The sequence below is a fragment of the Nuphar pumila genome, chromosome 14 (genome assembly GCF_984573655.1).
Source record: "Nuphar pumila chromosome 14, dmNupPumi1.hap1.1, whole genome shotgun sequence".
In the NCBI taxonomy this organism is placed as follows: Eukaryota; Viridiplantae; Streptophyta; class Magnoliopsida; order Nymphaeales; family Nymphaeaceae; genus Nuphar; species Nuphar pumila.
This window is the reverse complement of record NC_143262.1, coordinates 13,171,920-13,192,328: the sequence shown is the minus strand read 5'-3', so window position 1 is coordinate 13,192,328 and position 20,409 is coordinate 13,171,920. Positions and strand designations below refer to the sequence as shown.

General features: G+C 36.4%; 1 protein-coding gene across 6 annotated transcripts; it reads right to left on the bottom strand.

The window, feature by feature from the left end:
* Window positions 1-505: 505 nt before the first annotated feature.
* Window positions 506-20,209, bottom strand: LOC149816421 (F-box/kelch-repeat protein At5g15710-like). 6 transcript variants are annotated; one of them, XR_016427695.1, is made up of 5 exons: window positions 18,688-20,209; window positions 2,047-2,357; window positions 946-999; window positions 791-859; window positions 506-682 (listed from the first exon to the last, which is right to left on the bottom strand). XR_016427695.1 is itself a non-coding variant. In XM_089987760.1 (2 exons), exon 1 carries the CDS (start codon window positions 19,807-19,809, stop codon window positions 18,703-18,705), a length of 1,107 nt encoding a protein of 368 aa, XP_089843886.1. In that variant the 5' UTR covers window positions 19,810-20,209; the 3' UTR covers window positions 1,983-2,357; window positions 18,688-18,702. The 6 variants fall into 6 exon arrangements, 1 of the variants encoding a protein (XP_089843886.1); XR_016427693.1 differs by having other exon boundaries at window positions 791-999; XR_016427692.1 differs by having other exon boundaries at window positions 791-996.
* Between the last annotated feature and the right edge of the window lie 200 nt (window positions 20,210-20,409).

Genomic DNA, 20,409 nt, shown 5'->3' with positions numbered 1-20,409 from the left:
TTGACACTCCTAGTCATACCTATTGAGAGGTCTACCAACTAGATGTAAACACATATTCACTTACAAATAAAGTACATATGGATCCACCACCAGGATAGGATACAGGTAAATTTTTGCCAACCAGGCCACTTAAACATCAGTCTCACTCTCAAAACAAGTTCAACCAGGAGTGAGCTGAGGAATTCAGCCTTGCTGTGATTACTAGCATACCCATTTGACAAAGATCACAAGTGTCTGTGCTACCAATGATAATCATGAATCGATCATGAAGCTGCCAGGGAGTCTGGATCAGGTGCGATCAGATTGCATACTTTTTATGTGACGCTGCACCTGACCACCCTGCATCTTTTCCATGAAACCTGTCAGCTGTGGGACCTAACAGCAGATGTTGGGTGTTTAAGTACAGCAGTACATTTGAAATGTGCAATGTGATTGCACACTGATCTTTTTCCATTGGCAGGGGGAGCACCCCCAGAGTTTAAAACGGAGGGCAATGGAATAGGTACATCAACGTTGCATCTCTCGTTAATGAAAAAAGGAGAACCATTTTTTCAGCAGTATTCAACAATAAAATGACAAAGATGGTGCTGGAAGCCGGATAGATGAACCTCCATGAAGCTGATCTACCTGAACCAACTTGAAACTTGTACTGAAACCATCCGCCCGACATTATAAGAGAGTTCTGCATGTCCACACAGCATCAGAGCATTCAGGGTAAGTGAAAGTATATATCCAAATAGATAAAAAAATGGTTGCATTTGTGTATACTGGTTTCTAACTAATCTCTTACGCAAGTTTTTGCTGATCCTGTAAAGTATCCTTTTCCCCATCAAGGGAAACCAAAATGTACCAAACTCGCCTATCGAAAAAAGAAGATATACCGAACTCGATCAGAAACCAATTTTCCCTAATAAACCAACCGAGCAAGCAGCAACAAAACTACACCTCTACTGCCACTACACCAGGTAGCTGGCCAAGCTCAACCGATCTAAGCACCTGCTGCAAACACGTCATCATTGCCATCAGCAATGAGAGCCTCTTCCTGTACATCTCCTAGATGCCAGTGGAGCCGATGTTGGCACATCAGCTTATGTCCACCACCATTAATCTTGAGAAGATCTATACGAATTCCATCACCTGAATCTTCACTTTGCTCATGGGCATGCACAGCACCTGAGGGCACCCAGTACTGAATGACCCGTCACTCCAGTCCGGCCATTGTCTCTTCTTGACCAGACTGATCAGTCCATCAATAAAAAAATTAATGGATGGACCTAAGCCTAGTTTCAACAATGCTGGGTCTCAAAGTGGCGCACAAGGCCCAGCCCAAGTAGGCGTAGTCACGGGCAGCCAGCAGGCCACACGGCCTGATGCCCTCCACTATGTCAAGCAGAAGATGGCTTGCAGATTTGAGATCGAGTGTTGCATTTTATATGCAAAACACCACATGATAGTCAAAACACCCACGGTTCTGGTCTTCAAAAGCCAAAATACCTTATCGATCAAATCCATTCATCTGATTTTCTATATATCCATGAATCAGCTTTAAATGCTCATGGAAAGAATTGGACCAAGTTCTTTTTTTTTTTGAGGAATAAATTGGACCAAGTATTAAGTGTCTTCATACTCATCAATCAGTTGGCATTAACAATAAACTGGTAAAGAGAAAGTGAAGGTCTTGCGGATAAAATCCTATAGACAATCTACACTTTTTTTGTCAAAAAAAAAAGGTCGTAGATCATGTGACAGTGACTTGGAAACAGGTTTTGTAACTGGGAAAAAATCAATGGCTCTAAAGGCACCAAAAATTACAATTAAAAGGCTTTTGACTTTGAAACAAGTTGATCCAATGTCAGTTTTTTTTTCTTTCTCCTGATATGCAAGCTTGTGAGGGTGTGACCCGCCATAGGATTTGAACCCGAGACCCCAAGTTATGATGGTGCGACCCAACCATCCAGAAGGACCAGAACCATGATAAGCACATGAACAGATCTCACACTTTTCACATTCTATAGACATTTTGGTACTATCGTATAAAACATTTACCCGGTAGACATGAAGATGCAGACAAGCTTGGAGAGCCAAATCCAATTGCATTCATCATAGAATGTTTTATACACAAATCATTTTTGTCAGCTCACATCTGCATTGACCTAGTAACCTGCACAACTGTATAAAGAATAGCCTGAGAAATGTGATATCTTGTATCACACCACCCAAACTAAATACAACAACGCCACACTGACTCTGCAGAAACCATGACTGCGCATAGACAACCGGAACAGATGAACAGTATCATGCAGCTGACAAGTTTCACATGAAACAATGAAGTTCAATCCAAATGGGCGCCCCTGAAACTGAGCAATCAAGAGAACAAAAAATGAACAGTGAATTGGCGTGTGGATGAGAGAACAGAACGAAAGTGAATAACCAAAGAAGACAAACATAAATAAAGGATCCCAAAACTATTATCCAAAAGTTCCCTGCCAAGCATGTGTGGTTATACAGCCAACATCTAAGAGTACCCCCTTTTACTGGCAATAACAAAATAGTTTCAATTTACGACCAATACAACCAAATCAACAGACATGGAAAACATATGATCTGGGAGCAAGCCACCACATCAAGGCAGGAAAAGAACCCATCAAGCATACACCTTACAATAGCCATTCTGTTGGCTAAAAGATTAGTGACAGCATCATGCCATCAGTGCGCAGCCAGTGATTGGTGCGAAAAGATCAGGTGAAATATGATGGAACAAATATTTGTGCATTAAGCACCTGATCACCCTCCATCTTGGGGACAGCCCTGTCAGTTGTGGGGTCCAAGGTGCTTGATGCACAAATTTTGTGCCATGTGATTGCACCCATTCTGGACTCGTGATTGGTGACATCCATCAAGAATGAGGTAATTGGGACAGTCATCAAGTATCATAATCAAGGGAACTTAGTCCAAGGTTCAATTGGTGATTTGAAAACATAGCCCCAACCATGCAGAAGCAGAAAAAAGAACTGATTCATGCCAAGGATATGTTGTTATAATAGCAATAAAAAAAGCAACTTCTATGCACAAAGAATAGCTAAAAGTTGGCACTCTTACAGATAAAGGCCATCATTATGCTTGCCAACCAACAGAAAGGTGATGTCAAAACTGATCTAAACAATCTGGAAAGTAATCCTTAGCACAACATTTTACCACCACGATAAATAATGGCAGCAAGATGGACCCTATAAGTGTTCGTCAATTCTTGACATGCCCCATGGAAACATGATATTGAGTAATACCTCATATAATGCATGAACACGAATAAAACTTTTAAGGTGAAGATAGGTCTATTTCTGTACAGTGTATGCATAACTTTCTCTGCAAACATTTTGATGCCCTGGGGCCAGGATTGAAATATATAGAAAACAACCTCCAGCTTCCCATTCAACCCATCAGCATCCCAGAATTTATTGGTGCCCTTCTAAGAGCTGATGGAGAAGGTAGAACTCTCAGAGTACAAAAAAACTCTTACTGAACTTCTACTGATCATCATGAAAGGAAGAATTCACAAAATGCATCCAGATGAAGGGCCTGAATCAAGAAACATTCCTCGCATGGGCTTGAATGAAGAAACATTCCTCGCATTCCTATTGATTAGAGGCCCGTCACATTATGAGAATGGTGCTCCACAGTTAAGTTCTATGGCCCTCTAGTCCCAGTACTCCAACGCTACACACCCATCCTTGAAGGATTCACCACCTCCCAATAAAAAACAAGAATAGTAACATCCAGCTCTGCTTCATCTATTGTTAAAAATTCTAAACTTCCTCAAGAAACCACTTGGGAATATTCTCAAATTTCTCACAAGTTTCCACCATCCATTGATTGTTGTGGATTATATCTTAATAGACAGGCATCAAATACTATCCCACTTGTACTGCAGTTCAGAGATCATACCATTCGATTGCTTAATCCCAAATCAATCCCAATACTTCACTACCAATTAAAATTCCATCCTCCAACAAAGCATTGAATAAAAAATCATAAGCAAGCTGCCTGAACAATCAATATGCACAGGAAATAGCCACTACAAACTGGAACGGAAGAAATTTAAAGCTATTACTGGCACTGATAAACCCCTCAAAGTGAAGCCCCAAAAACATGCTTGCTTGAAAATGCAAGCATGGTGCTATCTCTACAATCAACATGATAGGCCATAAAGCAAGTGTCTATGCCATATGATGAAGTCCAAACAATGTCCACTAGTGGTCTACATCAAGAAAGCAATTTTTAACAAAAACTTCTACAATGTGATTTTTTTGTTCATGATGCAAAATGGGAACTGCCATCAAGTAATCACAGTTTATTTGAATGAGAGACAAAAAGGGTCAAGGACTCAAGGTTCATAAAGAAAGAACAAAAAATACAAACTTCAAAAGCACATTCACGTGATTCTAGCAGATTAAAGTAATAAAGCCTCTTCCACAATCAATAATGGGAATAAAAAAAACCTGCAGAACCGTGATAGCATACAAAATGCCCATGTTTTAAAAACTTTTCACCTAGCAATAAGGGTCGCCATGTATTTCAATTAATCACAATAAGCATCTGAGACCTCCATAAAAATTAATTAAAAGAATAACAAATGAAACAAACATCATGAAACAGGCATTTACCTGCAATTCCTTAACTATAGAGTCAATTCTAACCAGACAACCAAATTTGTTGGGAGTTCGATACACAAATGAAAAGATATTGATGAAAAATCACATAAAGCAGAATCTCCATGTAATATGCACTAGGTAACCACGGATATCAGTAGCAGCTGAAAACCCAAGTTCTAATGTTGGTAGAACCAGAGAGACATGCTCCTTTGTAGGTGTTGCTTTTTGTTAATATTGACTCAATATATGTTATTTTTTTTTCATTTCGATATGCATAAATACACTTTTTGAAACACTAAGTACCTTGGTTTTATTATCTAATACTACTATATTTTTTACCTTTAACTATATTGTTTGTTGAACTATATTTATTACCTTAGAGGTGAGTATATTCATCTTTTATTATCTCAGCATTTTTGTCTATTAATCTTAAATTATTTTCTTATTCATTCTTGGTATGTTAGTTATTGATTTTTGTGCAGTATATTATTATTTTATTAACTTAAACCTTTAATTTTTGGTATACCAATAGATTACCAAAACCTTTAATTTTATTAACTCAGTATATGATTTTTTTTTCATTTTGATATGCAAAACTATACTTTTTGAAACACTACATTGGTTTCATTATCTAATACTACTATATTTATTACCTTCGAGGCGAGTATATTCATTTTTATTATGTCAGCATCTTTGCCTATTAATCATAAATTAATTTCTTATTCATTCTTAGCATGTTAGTTATGTAAGGAAATGAGTTCCCCAGAAGATATTCACTTAAATCACCAAAAGTGGATACTCAAAAGAGTTCCACCAAAATACCAACAAGAACACACAAAGAACCACAAATAGGTACAATAGACGGATATTTTTCCTGATCAAAGCCAAGATGTCTTAAAAGATCCACGAGCCGAATTGGATTGTGACACAGAAACTGATTCAGACAATGTAGAAAGCACATCAGAAAGATTCAAAGATTGATGTGTTTGTACAATGCGTAATCAAAGCCAGCCAGTTCTGCAAGAACAACAACAATCATCAGATTAAGAGAGACAACTTCAGTCAATAAGAAGATCAAGCAGGGTGAAACATTCGATTGAAAGATGGGCGAATTATGAAAATTTCAGCATAGATTTTCAGTGCTTCCTTACTCAAATTGGACAGCAGCAAGGACCCAAAATATTTCAGCATGTACTGCAGTTAAATAGGTGGATAGAAGCTATGAATGAAGAAATACAGGCCCTGCATGAATGCCAGACATGGGAGATAGTGAAGAGACTGCCTAATAAAAATGTAGTTGTTTCGAAATCGGTTTATAAAATAAAATATAAACCCGATGAAACTATCGAGAGATACAAAGCTCGTCTAATAGCAAAAGGATTCACTCAAGAGTACGGGCATGATTATGATGAGACCTTCAATCGTGTTGTCGAAATAGCACTATATGGATCATCCTTTCTCTAGCAATTGATCATGAGTGAAAACTAAGTCAGCTGGATGTAAGGAATGCATTCTTTCATGGGCATCTTAAGGAGGAAGTTTATATGGAGCAACCACCAGGGTATAGTGAAAAAGATCTCAAAACTCATGTTTACAGGTTAAAAAGAGCTATTTATGGATTGAGGCAAGCTTCAAGGTCTTGGTTTAAGAGTTTTTCGATTGCAATTCAAGGCTATGGTTTTACTCGATTCTCATTAGATCATTCAATTTTCATTTACAAAGGTAGTAATTTCATCACTATTTTACTAATTTAGGTTGATATAATTGTTAGTGGCAGTTGCAGTGACCATATTGAAGTAAAGAATTGAACAAAAAATTTAAAATTAACGATCTTGGTCTGTTACAATAATTTGTTGGGATAGAGGTAGAACGGCAAGTTGATTCCCTTATTTCAACTCAGCACAAATACATGATGGATCTCTTAAATAAAACGGGCATGAAAGATTGTAAACCTACTGCAACCCTAGTTCTCATTCATCAAAGATTGAGAGCAAATGATGAAAAATTGTTTCATAACCCAACACAGTTCAGAAGCATAGTTGGAATGTTGCAATATCTCACTTTCACTCGTCCAGATATTGTTTTTTTTGTTAATCAGGTGTCACAATTCATGCATCAGCCTAGAACATCACATATGGAGGGTGTGAAAAGAATTTTGAGATATTTAAAGGGCATTGTTGGAGATGGTTTGCTCTATAGAAATAGGGCACCACATGAAAATATGTTAATGGTTACGACTTATTCAGATGCTGACTGGGCAGGAGATCTTGATGAGAGAAGGTTTGTTTTTTAATATTGTGTTTTTATTGAAAGAAATTTGGTCTCACAGAGTAGTAAGAAACAAAAGGTTGTTACGAGGTCTAGTACAGAGGCTGAATATCATTCCATAGTTGTAGTTACAGTTGAGATGACATAGATTAGACACATGTTGTATGATTTGGGAGAAGTCATCCTCAAGTCACTTTTGTTGTGTGATAATCAAGGAGCTATCAAGATTTTAGTAATCCCATCCAACATGGAAAGACAAAACATATCAAGACCAACTATGTCCAGACTGAAGACAAAGTGGCTGACTTTTTCATTAAAGGCCTTACAAAGAACAAGTTTTGGTATTTAAGAAGCAAGTTGTTTATAGTTGTTAACCATGTACAACTTGAAGGAGGCTATTAGAGCGTGAGGTTTGAGGTGGTCGGATCTGGATCTTGATCCATATCACTCACATCACTCTTCACGACATCATTGTTCACGTCTCCTAGTTTCCTATTGTATTTTATTATATATTGTGTTCCTAAAATACCCTTTATTAATTTTCTTGTATTTTGTGTTAATAAGGGTATTTGAGTAAAATGTATTTTAGTGTAAAGTGAATATAAATAGTCACATTTTCTCATAACGAGAATCATGAGAGATCAGCCCAAACCTTTCTCTTGTCTTCTTTCTCTCTGTAGGAACCTCAGAAAACCAAAATCTAACAGGATTTGCATTTTTTCAAAGGGTCACATTTAAAAGTGAGAAAGATGCAGGAAAAGTGATACAAGGTAGAAAAACCGGACGGTTTTTCTGACTCTTCCAAACAAGAAAGACTTTTTCTTTGGGAGTTTTCTAAAATGTACACATTTTGATAGGAAACATTCCTCAGGGGGGTGGAGCAGAGTTACCGGAAGCGCCTAGGCAAAAGGGAAAGCGCGCTTCCCGGAAGCGCGAAACGTCGCGCTTCCGAAGCGTGAGGGGAAGCGTCCCCCTTTTTTGGGAAGTGCGCTTCCCTTTTATGCGAAGCGCGCTCCCCCCACGCTTCCCCCTCACTTCCCCATTTTTTCATTTTTTCGCTTCCCCCTCGCTTCCTAGGTCGCTTCTGATTCGCTTCCGAGACGGTTCAGAATTTTCTTCTAAGTGGTCCCACGCTTCCTAAATTTTTGAAAGTGCCTCGCTTCCCGCTCTCGCTTCCCGTATCGCTTCCCGCTCCCGCTTCCTTGACTGGTAACTCTGGGGTGGAGGATTGTTTCCTACCAAAAGAAAATGGTGAGTTACAGTCCACTGACCACCATCTATCTCACCACCATCACCACATCCCTCCCGAAAAACCGCCCTCCCCACGGTGATTTAATGGGTCCACTGGTCATGATCACCACCCTCTTGACCCTGTCATTTTTTGCTATGTCCTCTCATACCAAGGTGCTTAAGAATCTCTCTCTCTCTCTCTCTCTCTCTCTCTCTCTCTCTCTCTCTCTCTCTCTCTCGTGTGTGTGTGTGAGCCCCAAGCCGTTGTAACCTGATGCCATTCCGACAAGGTTATAATATATTGGACCAAGTCAATCATAGCTGACTTGATCCAATGGCTAGAATCTAGCCATCGGAGAGGTCTGCTCTGTCCTTTCTTTGCCCTCTCTCTCTCTTTCTTTTAGCTCTCTTTTTCTCCCTCTTGTGTGTGTGTACATATATATAGGGGTTCTCCCCTTTGTAAAAGTATGCTTCTTGCACACTTGTGATATTGAACAAAATATTATTTTTTATATTGTGCCTTGTGTGTATTCCCTTTGTAGGATTTTGTGAGTATGTTCCTTAGAGAACAATTGTGTACTTATTCACTCCATTGGATTTATTGTTAGGGATTGAAGGTTCTTTAATTATTTACATGGTATTAGAGCTTTGCTCTTTCTATGATTCTAATTTAAGTGCTCTTGCGTGAGTCATTGGTGGAGTGTTTGTGAGATCATGATTGTGCAACCGCTTGCGGATTGTGATCGTGTATCTTTGAAGGTTTCAAGTGCTCGCGTGACACATTGGTGGAGTGCTTGTATTCTCCTCTTTTGCTTCCTCGTTCCTTCTCTCTCTTCTTCTATCTATCTCTCGCTTCACCTCTCTAGTTTTGTAAAATGGATGACAATGAAAATGTCATCATCGTGAAACTACTTAAGCAAGTTTTCACCAAGGTATAAGGTGAAAAAGAGGTACCACTAACGAAAAATGAGAAGACCAAAGCTATAACTACTTATGAGAAGAAGTGAAAGAAATGGAAGAAATGAAAGATGGGACATGCCAAGATCATGTACTGGTTTATTAATAGCGTGGATGTTAAAAAGTGTTCTAGCCTTGCCAAATTTAAACATTTTAATAAGGCTTGGGATTATCTTAAGAGAGTGTATTCTCTTAAGAATATTGCACATGTGTATAATGTGCAAGATAGAGTTTGAACCATATCCCAAGGGGATAAAAGTATTAGAGAATACTATAATGATCTATCCGAACTTGAATTGGCACTTCTAGAACCAAAATGACATTTTTTCGAGATATAGAACTCTGCCAAAAACAAATGGATGCGGAGCATTTTTATCAATTTATCAATGGCTTAAGACCGAAATTTGAATATACAAAATTAATTCTTCTTCATAGAGAAAAAGTTTTTTCTATTGAAGATACTATAGATAGAAGAGTTCAATATGAGGATGACTCGGTCTTGGCCGTCTCTAGACTGAAAAACTACATACATGTATATAAACCACCTCATTATAGAAGACAAGGTAATGATTATGATAAAAGGAAAACTATTTGTCGTTACTACTATAGATCGAGACACATTAAGCCCCAATGTCCTAAATTAAGAAGGTCATGTGAGAAGAAGGTTGCTTCTGTCGGCTCTCCACAAGAGTCTAGTCATATTTTCACATCTCAAGATTCATCCATTGGAAGCATGTCTATGGCTCAATTGGTGGAAGTTCTTCAACCACTTCTCAAGGAAGCATCTTTTTCAACTAGAGCCATTGTTTTATCTTATTCCAATCCCGATAAATTTTCTTGGTTTCTTGATTCCGGCGCATCTTTTCACATGACCCCAAGCCATGATATTTTATCTGAATATCATAACTTCAATGTGTCAAATGTTTTTACGACCGATAATTAAGCTCTTCAAATTGAATGAATAGGAAATTTTGAAAAAGATCTTTCAAATTCAAAAAGTTTTTTATTTCAAAGGTTCGTCACATTCCTAAATTAAACTTAAATATTTTTTTTGTCTCTCAAATATCTTATTATAGTTGTAATATTTCCTTCTTTTTGGTGAAGGATCTCTGGTTAGGGAAGCTGATGAAGCTGATTGAGCAAGGCATTAGAGAAGGAGGTCTCTACTATAGGAATTGTTTGGAGATACCCAAAGATGTTTTTTTTGTAATGTTCAAAAATTAGATTTAAATATATGACATAGAAGATTTAGGACATCCAAATTTATCTAAAATCTTTTTTTTGTTATCTTAATGATTTCCCTTGTGAAGATTGTGTTCTTAAAAAAATGAAGAGATTACCATTTAATGATAGTTTTGTTACATCTAGACCACTTGAGCTTGTACATTCGGATGTTTTGGGTCAAACACCTGTTTTATCTAAAGATGGATATGCATATTGTCATATCTGTGGACGATTTACTAGACATAATTGGATACACTTCCTTAAGTATAAATCTGAAATCTTTTTACATTTTTAAAGCTTTCATAAATTGGTTAAAAATAGGTTTGAAAATGAAATCTCTATATTTCAGACTGATTCAGGGAGAGAATTTGTTTCATATGAATTTAAAAACTATCTTAATCAAAATGGCATCACACATCAAAGATCATGTCCTCACACACCACAACAAAATAGCTTAGCTGAAAAAAAAAAACATAGGCATATCATTGAAACTTCAAGGACCATACTTATTGTTAGTCATGTGCCAAAGATTTTTTGGGTAGAAGCTGTTTTAACCTTTGTTTATCTTGCAAACAAAATGTCATCGTCTTCTTTACAAAATATTTCACCTATTGAAAAACTTTTTAAACTCTCTTAACCATGTTAGATTACGAGTCTTTGGTTGCAAATGTTTTGTATTAACCAACAAAAATGACAAATTTTCTCCTAGAGCAATTCTTTGTGTCTTTTTTGGTTATGCTGATAACCAGAAAGGATATCGGTGTTATCATCCTAAAAATAGAAAATTGTATATTTCTAGAAATATAACTTTTCTGAAAAAAAAAATTATAAAGACCAACCTAAGAAAATAACTGAGTAATCATTCTTATTTGATCTTGGTTCCAACCAAGATGTTAATGATTGTAATTGTGAATACGATTTTGGAAATGTCATTGAATCAATAGATAGTGAGCCTCTTGATGAAGAATCTCATGATGATCAAATGTGTATACAATATTCTAGATCGAGACATAAAAAACCACCATGTGCACTTGAAAATTTTTCCAACTTGAGTGAAGAAGAACTGCAAACTACAAAATCATCTAGAGTTTCACAACCTCCAAAATTTGTATCTTTTTCTTCCAAGTATCAAGCATGCATAGCCCTAATACATTCATATATAGAGCTCTCATTTTATGCACAGATCAAAGATCTTTTACAGGGAAAGAAACCCATAGGTTGCAGATGGGTATATAAGATAAAAACCAAGAGTGATGGACCCTTGAAAGATACAAAGTTAGGCTACTGAACAAAGGATATGTGCAAGAATATGGCATAGATTATGAAGAAACATTTACACATGTTGCCCACATGACCATAGTTAGAATCCTCGTTGCAGTTGATTCAATTAAAAATTTGTCCACATATCAAATATGTTAGAAATGTCTTTTTAAATCGCAATCTTATAAAAGAAGTGTACATGGAGGCACCCCCAAGTATGAGAATAGCTCAAGGGAAGGCTCTTCGTCTACAAAAAGCATTGTATGACTTAAAACAAACTCCCAAAGCTTGATATGATAAATTTAGCGATGTTATACTTAATATTGGCTTTCGATCCTGTTTGACTGACAAGACTTTGTTTGTTAAGAATTTTGATGCAGGTATTGTCATCTTATTTTTCTATATTGATGATATGATAATCATTGGAGGAGATAAACAGAGAGTTCAAAATATTAAAAATATTATTAAAACCAGTCTTGAAATATGATTGATTTGGGTTTTTTATGATACTTTCTAGGAATAGAGTTTGTTTATTCCTGTAAGGGGTATTTATTATCTCAGTTTTTTTTTTATATTGTTCTCAGGTCTGGTATATCGGATGACAAAAAAGTTGATATTCCTGAAGTAACAAATGTCAAAATGAAAATTAATGATGGGGAGCCTCTGGATGACCCAACTCCTTATCGACAACTTGTCGGAGTACTTTCTTACTTAACAATTACTAGAACTGATATAGCACACGTTGTACACACAACTACTTAGTTTCAACACGTTCTCACATTTGTTCACGTGGGAGTTGTCTTGTGTATTATTAGATATTTAAAAAATTATTTTCTAAAGGCTTGCTTATGTTTTCCTAGGTGATTCTAATAACAAACACTCAACCACGAGTTTTTGTGTTTTCTTAGGTGAATCGTTAATCTCATGAAAGTGCAAAAAGCAACAGAAGGTCTTCCTCTCCTCAACTGAAGCCGAGTACAGAGCCATGACTACAACCACAATAGAGTTGGTGTGACTGAGAAGATTGTTGTCTAATATGAGAATCAAGATTCTAGGAATGTCAAAGATATGCTACAACAAGAAGAGAGTTATCTATATTGCAAACAACACTTTTCATGAAAAAACAAATCACATCGAGATGGACTGCCACTATGTTCAAGAGGAATACCTTCAAAGAATCATTGCTTATGTCACATCCGAGTACCGACGGACTTTTTTACCAAACCCCTCTTTGTTCCTAGGTTTCAATTCTTCTTAGGCAAACTTTCGGTTATCGTTGTTAGAAAATCTCTCTCTCTCTCTCTCTCTCTCTCTCTCTCTCTCTCTCTCTCTCTCTCTCTCTCTCTCACTCACACACACACACACACACACATATATATATATATATACTCTTCGTAATACAAAAGTACGTATATGTATATAAATATGTATTTAAAGTATATACATATGTGATATATTTTTTGTAATATGTATTTTTTATTTTTCGTATTTTGTCTTTTTCTCTTTTTTGAATCATAGAGTCAATAGTCAAATGTTGACTAGTTGACCAGCCGTTGGGCTTACTCCCCTTTGTAATATATAAATAAGGGACTGTTGTCCCCATTGTATTTCATCTTTTCAAGTGAGTTTCTCTCTCAATAATATCAACATTCTTGTGCCTTAGTGCACTTTTTGATATTTGTGCCTTAAAGCACTTTGTGTAATTCTTGCCTTAGTGCATTTGATGAGTGATGAGTGAATGTTCTTGTCAAGTTTTTTTTATAAACTTAATTATTTGTGAGGTTCTTCACATGGTATCAGAGCTTGGTTTATAATCACTCTTAAAGTCTGCCTCGTAAAGCGTACATTGGTGGGCTGCTTCGTCAAGCGTGTTAGCAATCCTTCCTTGGTTGTGGTTGTTTTTTTCTCTTTGTTCATCATGGGCGAATTCTTCTCGCACAATACAAGCAACTCCAACTTTATTCCGTCATTTAAGTTTGATGGAAGCAATTACATCATTTGGGCAGAACATTTGGAGACATTCATAAAAGGTCAAGGTTTGTGGGGATACGTGAGAGGTACTATTCTTGAACCCACTCCTAAAATTACAATATGTGAAAATGGTGTCGATACAAGTCTCGAAGAAAAGACAAAAAGCGATGGATCCTTGGAAAGACATAAAGCCAAGTTAGTTACCAAAGGTTATTCTCAAGAATACAGAGTAGATTCCGAAGAAACCTTTGCTCCTGATGCCAGGATGACCATTGTTTGAATTCTTGTAGCTATTGCAGCTATTAAAAATTAGAATATATTTCAAATGGATGTTAAAAATGCCTTTTTAAATGGGAATCTCAATGAGAAAGTATACATGGATGTTCCACTTGAATTGATAGTCCCTTTAGGTAAAGTGCTTAAATTAAAAATTGCATTGTATGGTCTCAAACAAGCACCTAAATCTTGGTTTGACATTTTCAACAATGTTATTACAAGATATGGTCATGTTATACTGACACAACTTTATTTATCAAGAACTCTTCTGCAGGTATTATAATTTTACTTTTATATGTTGATGACATGTTGATTCCAGGTAGTGACAAAGAAAGAATCAAGAAAGTAAAACAATTTTTGAAAAATTCTTTTGAAATGACTTGATCTTGGTTCCCAACATACTTTCTTGGTACAGAAGTATCATATTTTAACAGAGGGTATATATTGTCACAAACAAAATTTGCTTTAATATCATTGACAAGTTAGGATTATCAGATGACAAAGTCGTTGACACTCCAAAGATTGTCGGAATGAAGATGTGAGTTGATGATAGAGTTCCTTTGAACAATCCAACTCCTTTCAGACAACTCATGGGATCTCTCACGTATTTAAGTATTGCAAAACCAAACATAGCTCATGTTGTACATATAGCCAGTCAATTTCAACATGCTCCAACATCAACTCATGTGGGTGCAGTCATGAGAATTATCAAATACATCAGAGGCACAATAAATAAGAGAGTTTTTCTATCCTCTTCTTCCTTACTAGATCTTATTGCATACTCAGATGCTGATTGGGGAGAGGATCCAAATAATAGGCGCTCAACAACTAGCTTTTACGTGTTTTTAGGTGAATCCTTGATTTAATGAAAGTGCAAGAAACAACAAAATGTGTCACTATTATCTACAGAGGCTGAATATAGAGCAATGGCGACTACTACCATAGAAATCGTGTTGCTCGAACAATTAATTTCAGACATGGGAATTCATCTTTAGAATCCTATAAGATTGTGCTGTGACAACAAGCGCTCTATATACATTGCTCAAAATCATACGTTTTATGAAAGAACTAAGCATATAGAGATGAACTGTCAATTCGTTCATGAAGAATACTTAAAGAAGACTATTGATATCCCCTATCACATCAGAAATATCAACTTGCCGATTTCTTCACCAAGGCACTGTGCTCACCAAGATTCAACTTTTTACTTGACAAACTTTCGGTGATTACACCATAAGTTTGAGGGAGACTGTTAGAAAATAACACACACACACACACACACACACACACACACACACACATATATATATATATATATATATATATATATATATATATATATATATATATATATATATATATATATACTCTTAATACAAGAGCATGTATATGTATATAAATATGTATTTAAAGTATATAAGTATGTGATATATTTTTTGTAATATATATATTTTATTTTTCCTATTTTTTGTCTTTTTCTCTTTTTTGAATCATAGAGTCAATAGTCAAATGTTGACTAGTTGACCAATCATTTGTTGTGTTCCGAAACAACTCTAATTAGAGTCGTTGGGAGTAGCCCAACGGCTATTACTCCCCTTTGTAATCTATAAATAAGGGACTCTTGTCCCCATTGTATTTCATCTTTTCAAGTGAGTTTCTTCCTCAATAATATTTAGCATTCTTGTGCCTTAGTGCACTTTTTGATATTTGTGCCTTAGAGCACTTTGTGTTATTCTTGCCTTAGCATATTTGATGAGTGAATGTTCTTGTCAAGTTTTTTTTTATAAACTTGATTATTTGTGAGGTTCTTCACAATCGTACCATAAGTTTGAGGGGGAGTGTTAAATTGTACATATATAATATATTGAACCAAGTCAACCATAGTTGACTTGATCCAACGACTAGATTTCTAGCCGTTGGAGAGGCCCTCTCTCTCCTTTATTTGCCCCCTCTCTCTCTCTCTTTCTTTTAGCTCTCTTTCTCTACCTTTTGTGTATATATAGGGGTTCTCCCCTTTGTAAAAATATGCTTCTTGCACACTTGTGATATTGAATAAAATATTATTATTTTTTATTGTGTCTTCTTTTGTGTGTTCCCTTATGGGATTTGTGAGTGTGTTTCTTTGAGAACACTTATGTACTTTGTTAAAATACATTGTATATGTATATATACACATGATATACATATATCTATACAATATATATATATATATATATATATATCGGGAGTATTTTGGTCATTGTATATGTTGTAATAAATACAATCCAATAGGGATGAATAGGGACTGTATTGTCCTTTTTGTTCTTTTACTTCTTTTTGCTTTTTATTTAAACTATTTTCGGACTGTTGAGAAGCAGTCCAACTAGTCATTGGATTGCTCCCAACAGACCATTGGAGGCAGTCCAACGATCCCTTATCAGTCCTTTTTGTTGTATGTTATGCTCTACATAGAGAGCCTCTTGTAAAGTATTTACGTATGCTTTTTGAGCATATTTGTTGTGAATACAAAAAGCATTTATTTTACATTGTGCTCTTGTGAAGTTTGTTATCTCTTTTGTGAGATTATATTCAGTCCATTAGAGACCATATTGTGATTGTGCACTTGTGTAGCCCTTTGTTAGCACCGTGCACTTCTTGTTTCATTTCATACTTATCCACTTCATTGGTGGACTTATTGTTCGTGATTGAAGGTTCTTTGATTCTTTACAATCCAACAATACATATATCTTAACATAGGTTTGGGAATGATGTTCTAAATTTAAGAGCTTTTGTCATTTGCATTCTTAAACATGTAATGCAAATGGATGCAAAAGAAATTAAAGTGTCTTTAAGCAAATTCATAAAGAAAAAATAAATAGATTAGAGCACAAAAGGCCCAATGATCTCGTCTACGTTTGTCACAACTTACAGTTAAAATATAAGTATATAAAATTATAAAGTTTATTTGTCATTTTTATGTGTTTATTAAAAGTTCTTTTTGTATCATACAAAACTCATTTAATTTTAATTTTTTTCATATCATCTGTTTAGGCAAATCGAGAAGTTATCATCAAGAAGGCATAAAGAGCAATTTGATCTCATCAATCTACAAAATTTTGATGTGTTGGATGCATGGGTTAAAAAAAACTCAATTTATTAAATAAAGAGAACATTCATCGGATCAACATGGAAGGAACACAAGAAGCCGATGATGAAGATCCTACGTATATTAGGAGGATGTGATTGTGGGGGATGAACAAGGAGAAGAAGAAAAATATAATGATGATGATGATTAAATTTGAAACCATATACATTTGCTTTTGTTTGCATTTTAGAAAAACTTGGTTATGTAAAACTTAAGTATTCACAAACACTTTGTTATTTTGTTTTTACATATCTATTATGAAACTATGTGTCTTGTGGCATGTTAGCTTAATTGTGTGATATTTCATAATTTGCATTGTTTTTGTAATATATGCATGCATATTATCTTTATTATTTGAAGTTTGATGATGTCTTATGCACCTCATAGAGACATAAATGATTGATATGTGATTCTATGGTTGTATTTTGTGTAATTCATTATTTTTTTGTGTATTATGATTTTTTTAGGATTTTTCCTTTTTCTGAGTTTTTGGATTTATTTTGAAATGTTTTATCAAAAAATTATGATTTTTTATGATGTGATACAATACGATATGCATCCTATTTTGGGCCCAAACGATAACCCACTTTTTACAACTTTGGTCATCCATGCTAGTTTTGATGCCACACTAAGTCTCATATTGAGTTGTTGCTACAGCTTGATGAATGACAAACTTGTTCATAATCCCACCTCAAACAACATGTTGAGAACAAAGAATTAAAGACACCAGCATATGTTCAGTTTTAGTTTTCTGTTTTTCACAAATTATCTTAAGTTTTTCTCTTAATGTTTTAATGAGATACCTTCCCTCTTTAACCACATTTATAATTTATAACTTTCCAGGAAATCATGAAATAAAGACATAAAAATCATGCACTAAGGTGCTTAACAAAGAAAATTTGCCAAAAAATTACACAAAGGAACAAGAGAGCAAGTACATGGGTTGCATAGAGAACAATTCAACACGCTTAATCGCAACAGCTAGGGACAAGATAAATAGCAACAGAAACTGATGCAGCAGATATAGAAAGTGAGATTGTCATGGTGTCCTGTTCAACCTGTGGAAGTATAACAGGTCATTTTTTATCTAGAAGCTGCTTTCAACAAATGACACACTACTAAAAGGGAGGAAATGGTGATAAAAAACAAGGTAGCATGATGTAGGATACATCCATTACGCAGCACACTAAATACACTAATTCCACGATAAGAACCACTGAAGAATGATTAAAATATGCATTAACTATGATGAAAAAGTTTATCCTTTGTAAATGCATCTAAATAAAATTATCAAACAAAGCTAACTTCAAAAGATACAATAATGGAAACCAGAAATTAAAGGAACACAAAGCAGTTCATTACTGGATTTAAAAAGAAACATGGTTTGCATATTTTCATAAGCAGTAATTTAAAATGGAGTACAAGTAGTGAGCAACAAAAAAAGCATGCCTCGTATAGAACTTACACTTCCATTATTGGAAAGAAAATATCATATCCAAGCTTTTGGAAGAACTAACGTGTTTTATATTGTTCTTATAAAATCAAATACTAAAACACTGGAGACACACAAATCATGTTTGAGAAACATAAAAAAAAAAAAACATGCCAATTTTGTCAATAAAAAAGATTACAATGAGAAAAGGCATGCAACCAACTTTTCCAAAGTTTTGCAGCAGAATCAATGTCATAGTAACACGTGCAAAGGTAAAGAGAGTTTAGGCTGTGTACTCATTTGACGAGAATTCAAACTTTGGTAGACAAGCTAGGCTCATATGGCAAACCAACAAGACTGTTTCTCCCCACAGCCAACATATGATTCTTTGCACATGCATCATTTTCCGGTAACCATTTCCACCTCCTCTCCGACAAATCATAGATTATAGACTGCCAACCCCTATGGGTGCTAAAGCACATGAGATCATTCTGACCTTGACATTGAAGCAACACCGAGTATGGAGAGACAATCTTGGTCAGTTCATCATCAGGCATCTCTCCCACCCTGACCCACTTCAGATCCTGCCACTTAAGCTCCCAAATGCATATGCTTCTTATAAAGTAATCCACAACAATCTTCCCAGTCAAGAGAATCTTGTCCCCGCACACCACCAATGATGGGCACCGTACATCACCAAACGGCATCCTAACATTGAGATCAGTCCAGTGCCTCCTCTCCAAATCATAACAAATCAAACGATACCCACGGGCAGTATTCACCGGAGCAGCTAAACAGTAGAAAAAACCCTTCAGCCATATCGCGTGGGCTTCGTACCAAACTTGCAGGAATTCTAGCTTGGAAAGGCCATGGTGGACCCACCCCTCCACTCTAGAATCATAAACCTCGGTGATGCTCTCATTTGAAGTCGGTTCGGTGGTCCCGGTCACAAGAACCCGGTAGGAATTGCTCGCTCTGTCCGCGACCATCCCGACTATATCGATGAAACGGACTCGAAGCATCTCAGGCAGAACCCTACTGGTCCTGGTGACGGGGTTACAGACAATCAAGGTGGGGTAATCAGAATTCCTATTCCTAAAGCATAGTAGCCCGCCGGAGGAGGCAAGGAGGAGAACCCGCCCGGGATCAAGGGAACAACGATCATAGATCGGAAGGTTGTTCCACCGGCTGGAGTTCGGGGAATACGCCGCCACCAGTTGGGAGTTGTGGTAGACGAGGAAGAAGAAATCCCGGGGCGAGACCCTCCCCCACGACTCTAAGAACGACCTAGAGTTCAGAAGGGCGTTCCAGGATCTACAGACGCACCGACACCGGAGCACGGAGGCGATCGGAAGATAGGAGAAGACCCTTTCGGATAGTTCTTCGGGGAGCCTATACCAAACGCTCCTCTCTACCATCTCTTCCCCTAAATCTGACCCCGAAAACCCTCAAAATTTCCCTAAATTTGACCCAAATCGGTAAACACCCAAATTTCCCTAAATTTGACTCGAATAAATAAAGAAAACCCCCAAGAATCCCTGATTATGAACCAAATGACCTAATTGACTTAATTTAGAGCTAAATTCGACTGGTTTCCGCTCAGGAGATCGATGCGATGGATGAAAATGGACGAATAATTCATCAGAGAATCGAGAGAAAGAACGGAACAAGATGAAGAGATCAAAGTTTTCACCTATCGGATTGGATCGATTCAATCGATCGAATCGAGGCTTCCTTTTTCGTCCCTGCGATCTTAGGATTTGCGTCGACAAGCGAGGAGAAGAGATGGTGGAGAAGCCGTCGACGTCGTCGTGAAAAAAACTCGAGATTCCTTCCGTGTCGGTTATGGGTTATAAACGTACTGGGAGATAAAATTACTATACTATCCTGTCATCAAAATTAAAGTACAAGAAAACACTGGCACACAATGTAGAAATTCTTAACACGAATGAGGGCATTATAAGTATTGCGCAAAAAGAGGAGCAGATGGATGCGTGGTTTCGGCATTTTGGCGTTGA

Coding starts and splice junctions, on each gene's coding strand:
- LOC149816421 (XM_089987760.1), bottom strand. CDS start 19,809: ATGGTAGAGAGGAGCGTTTGGTATAGGCTCCCCGAAGAACTATCCGAA.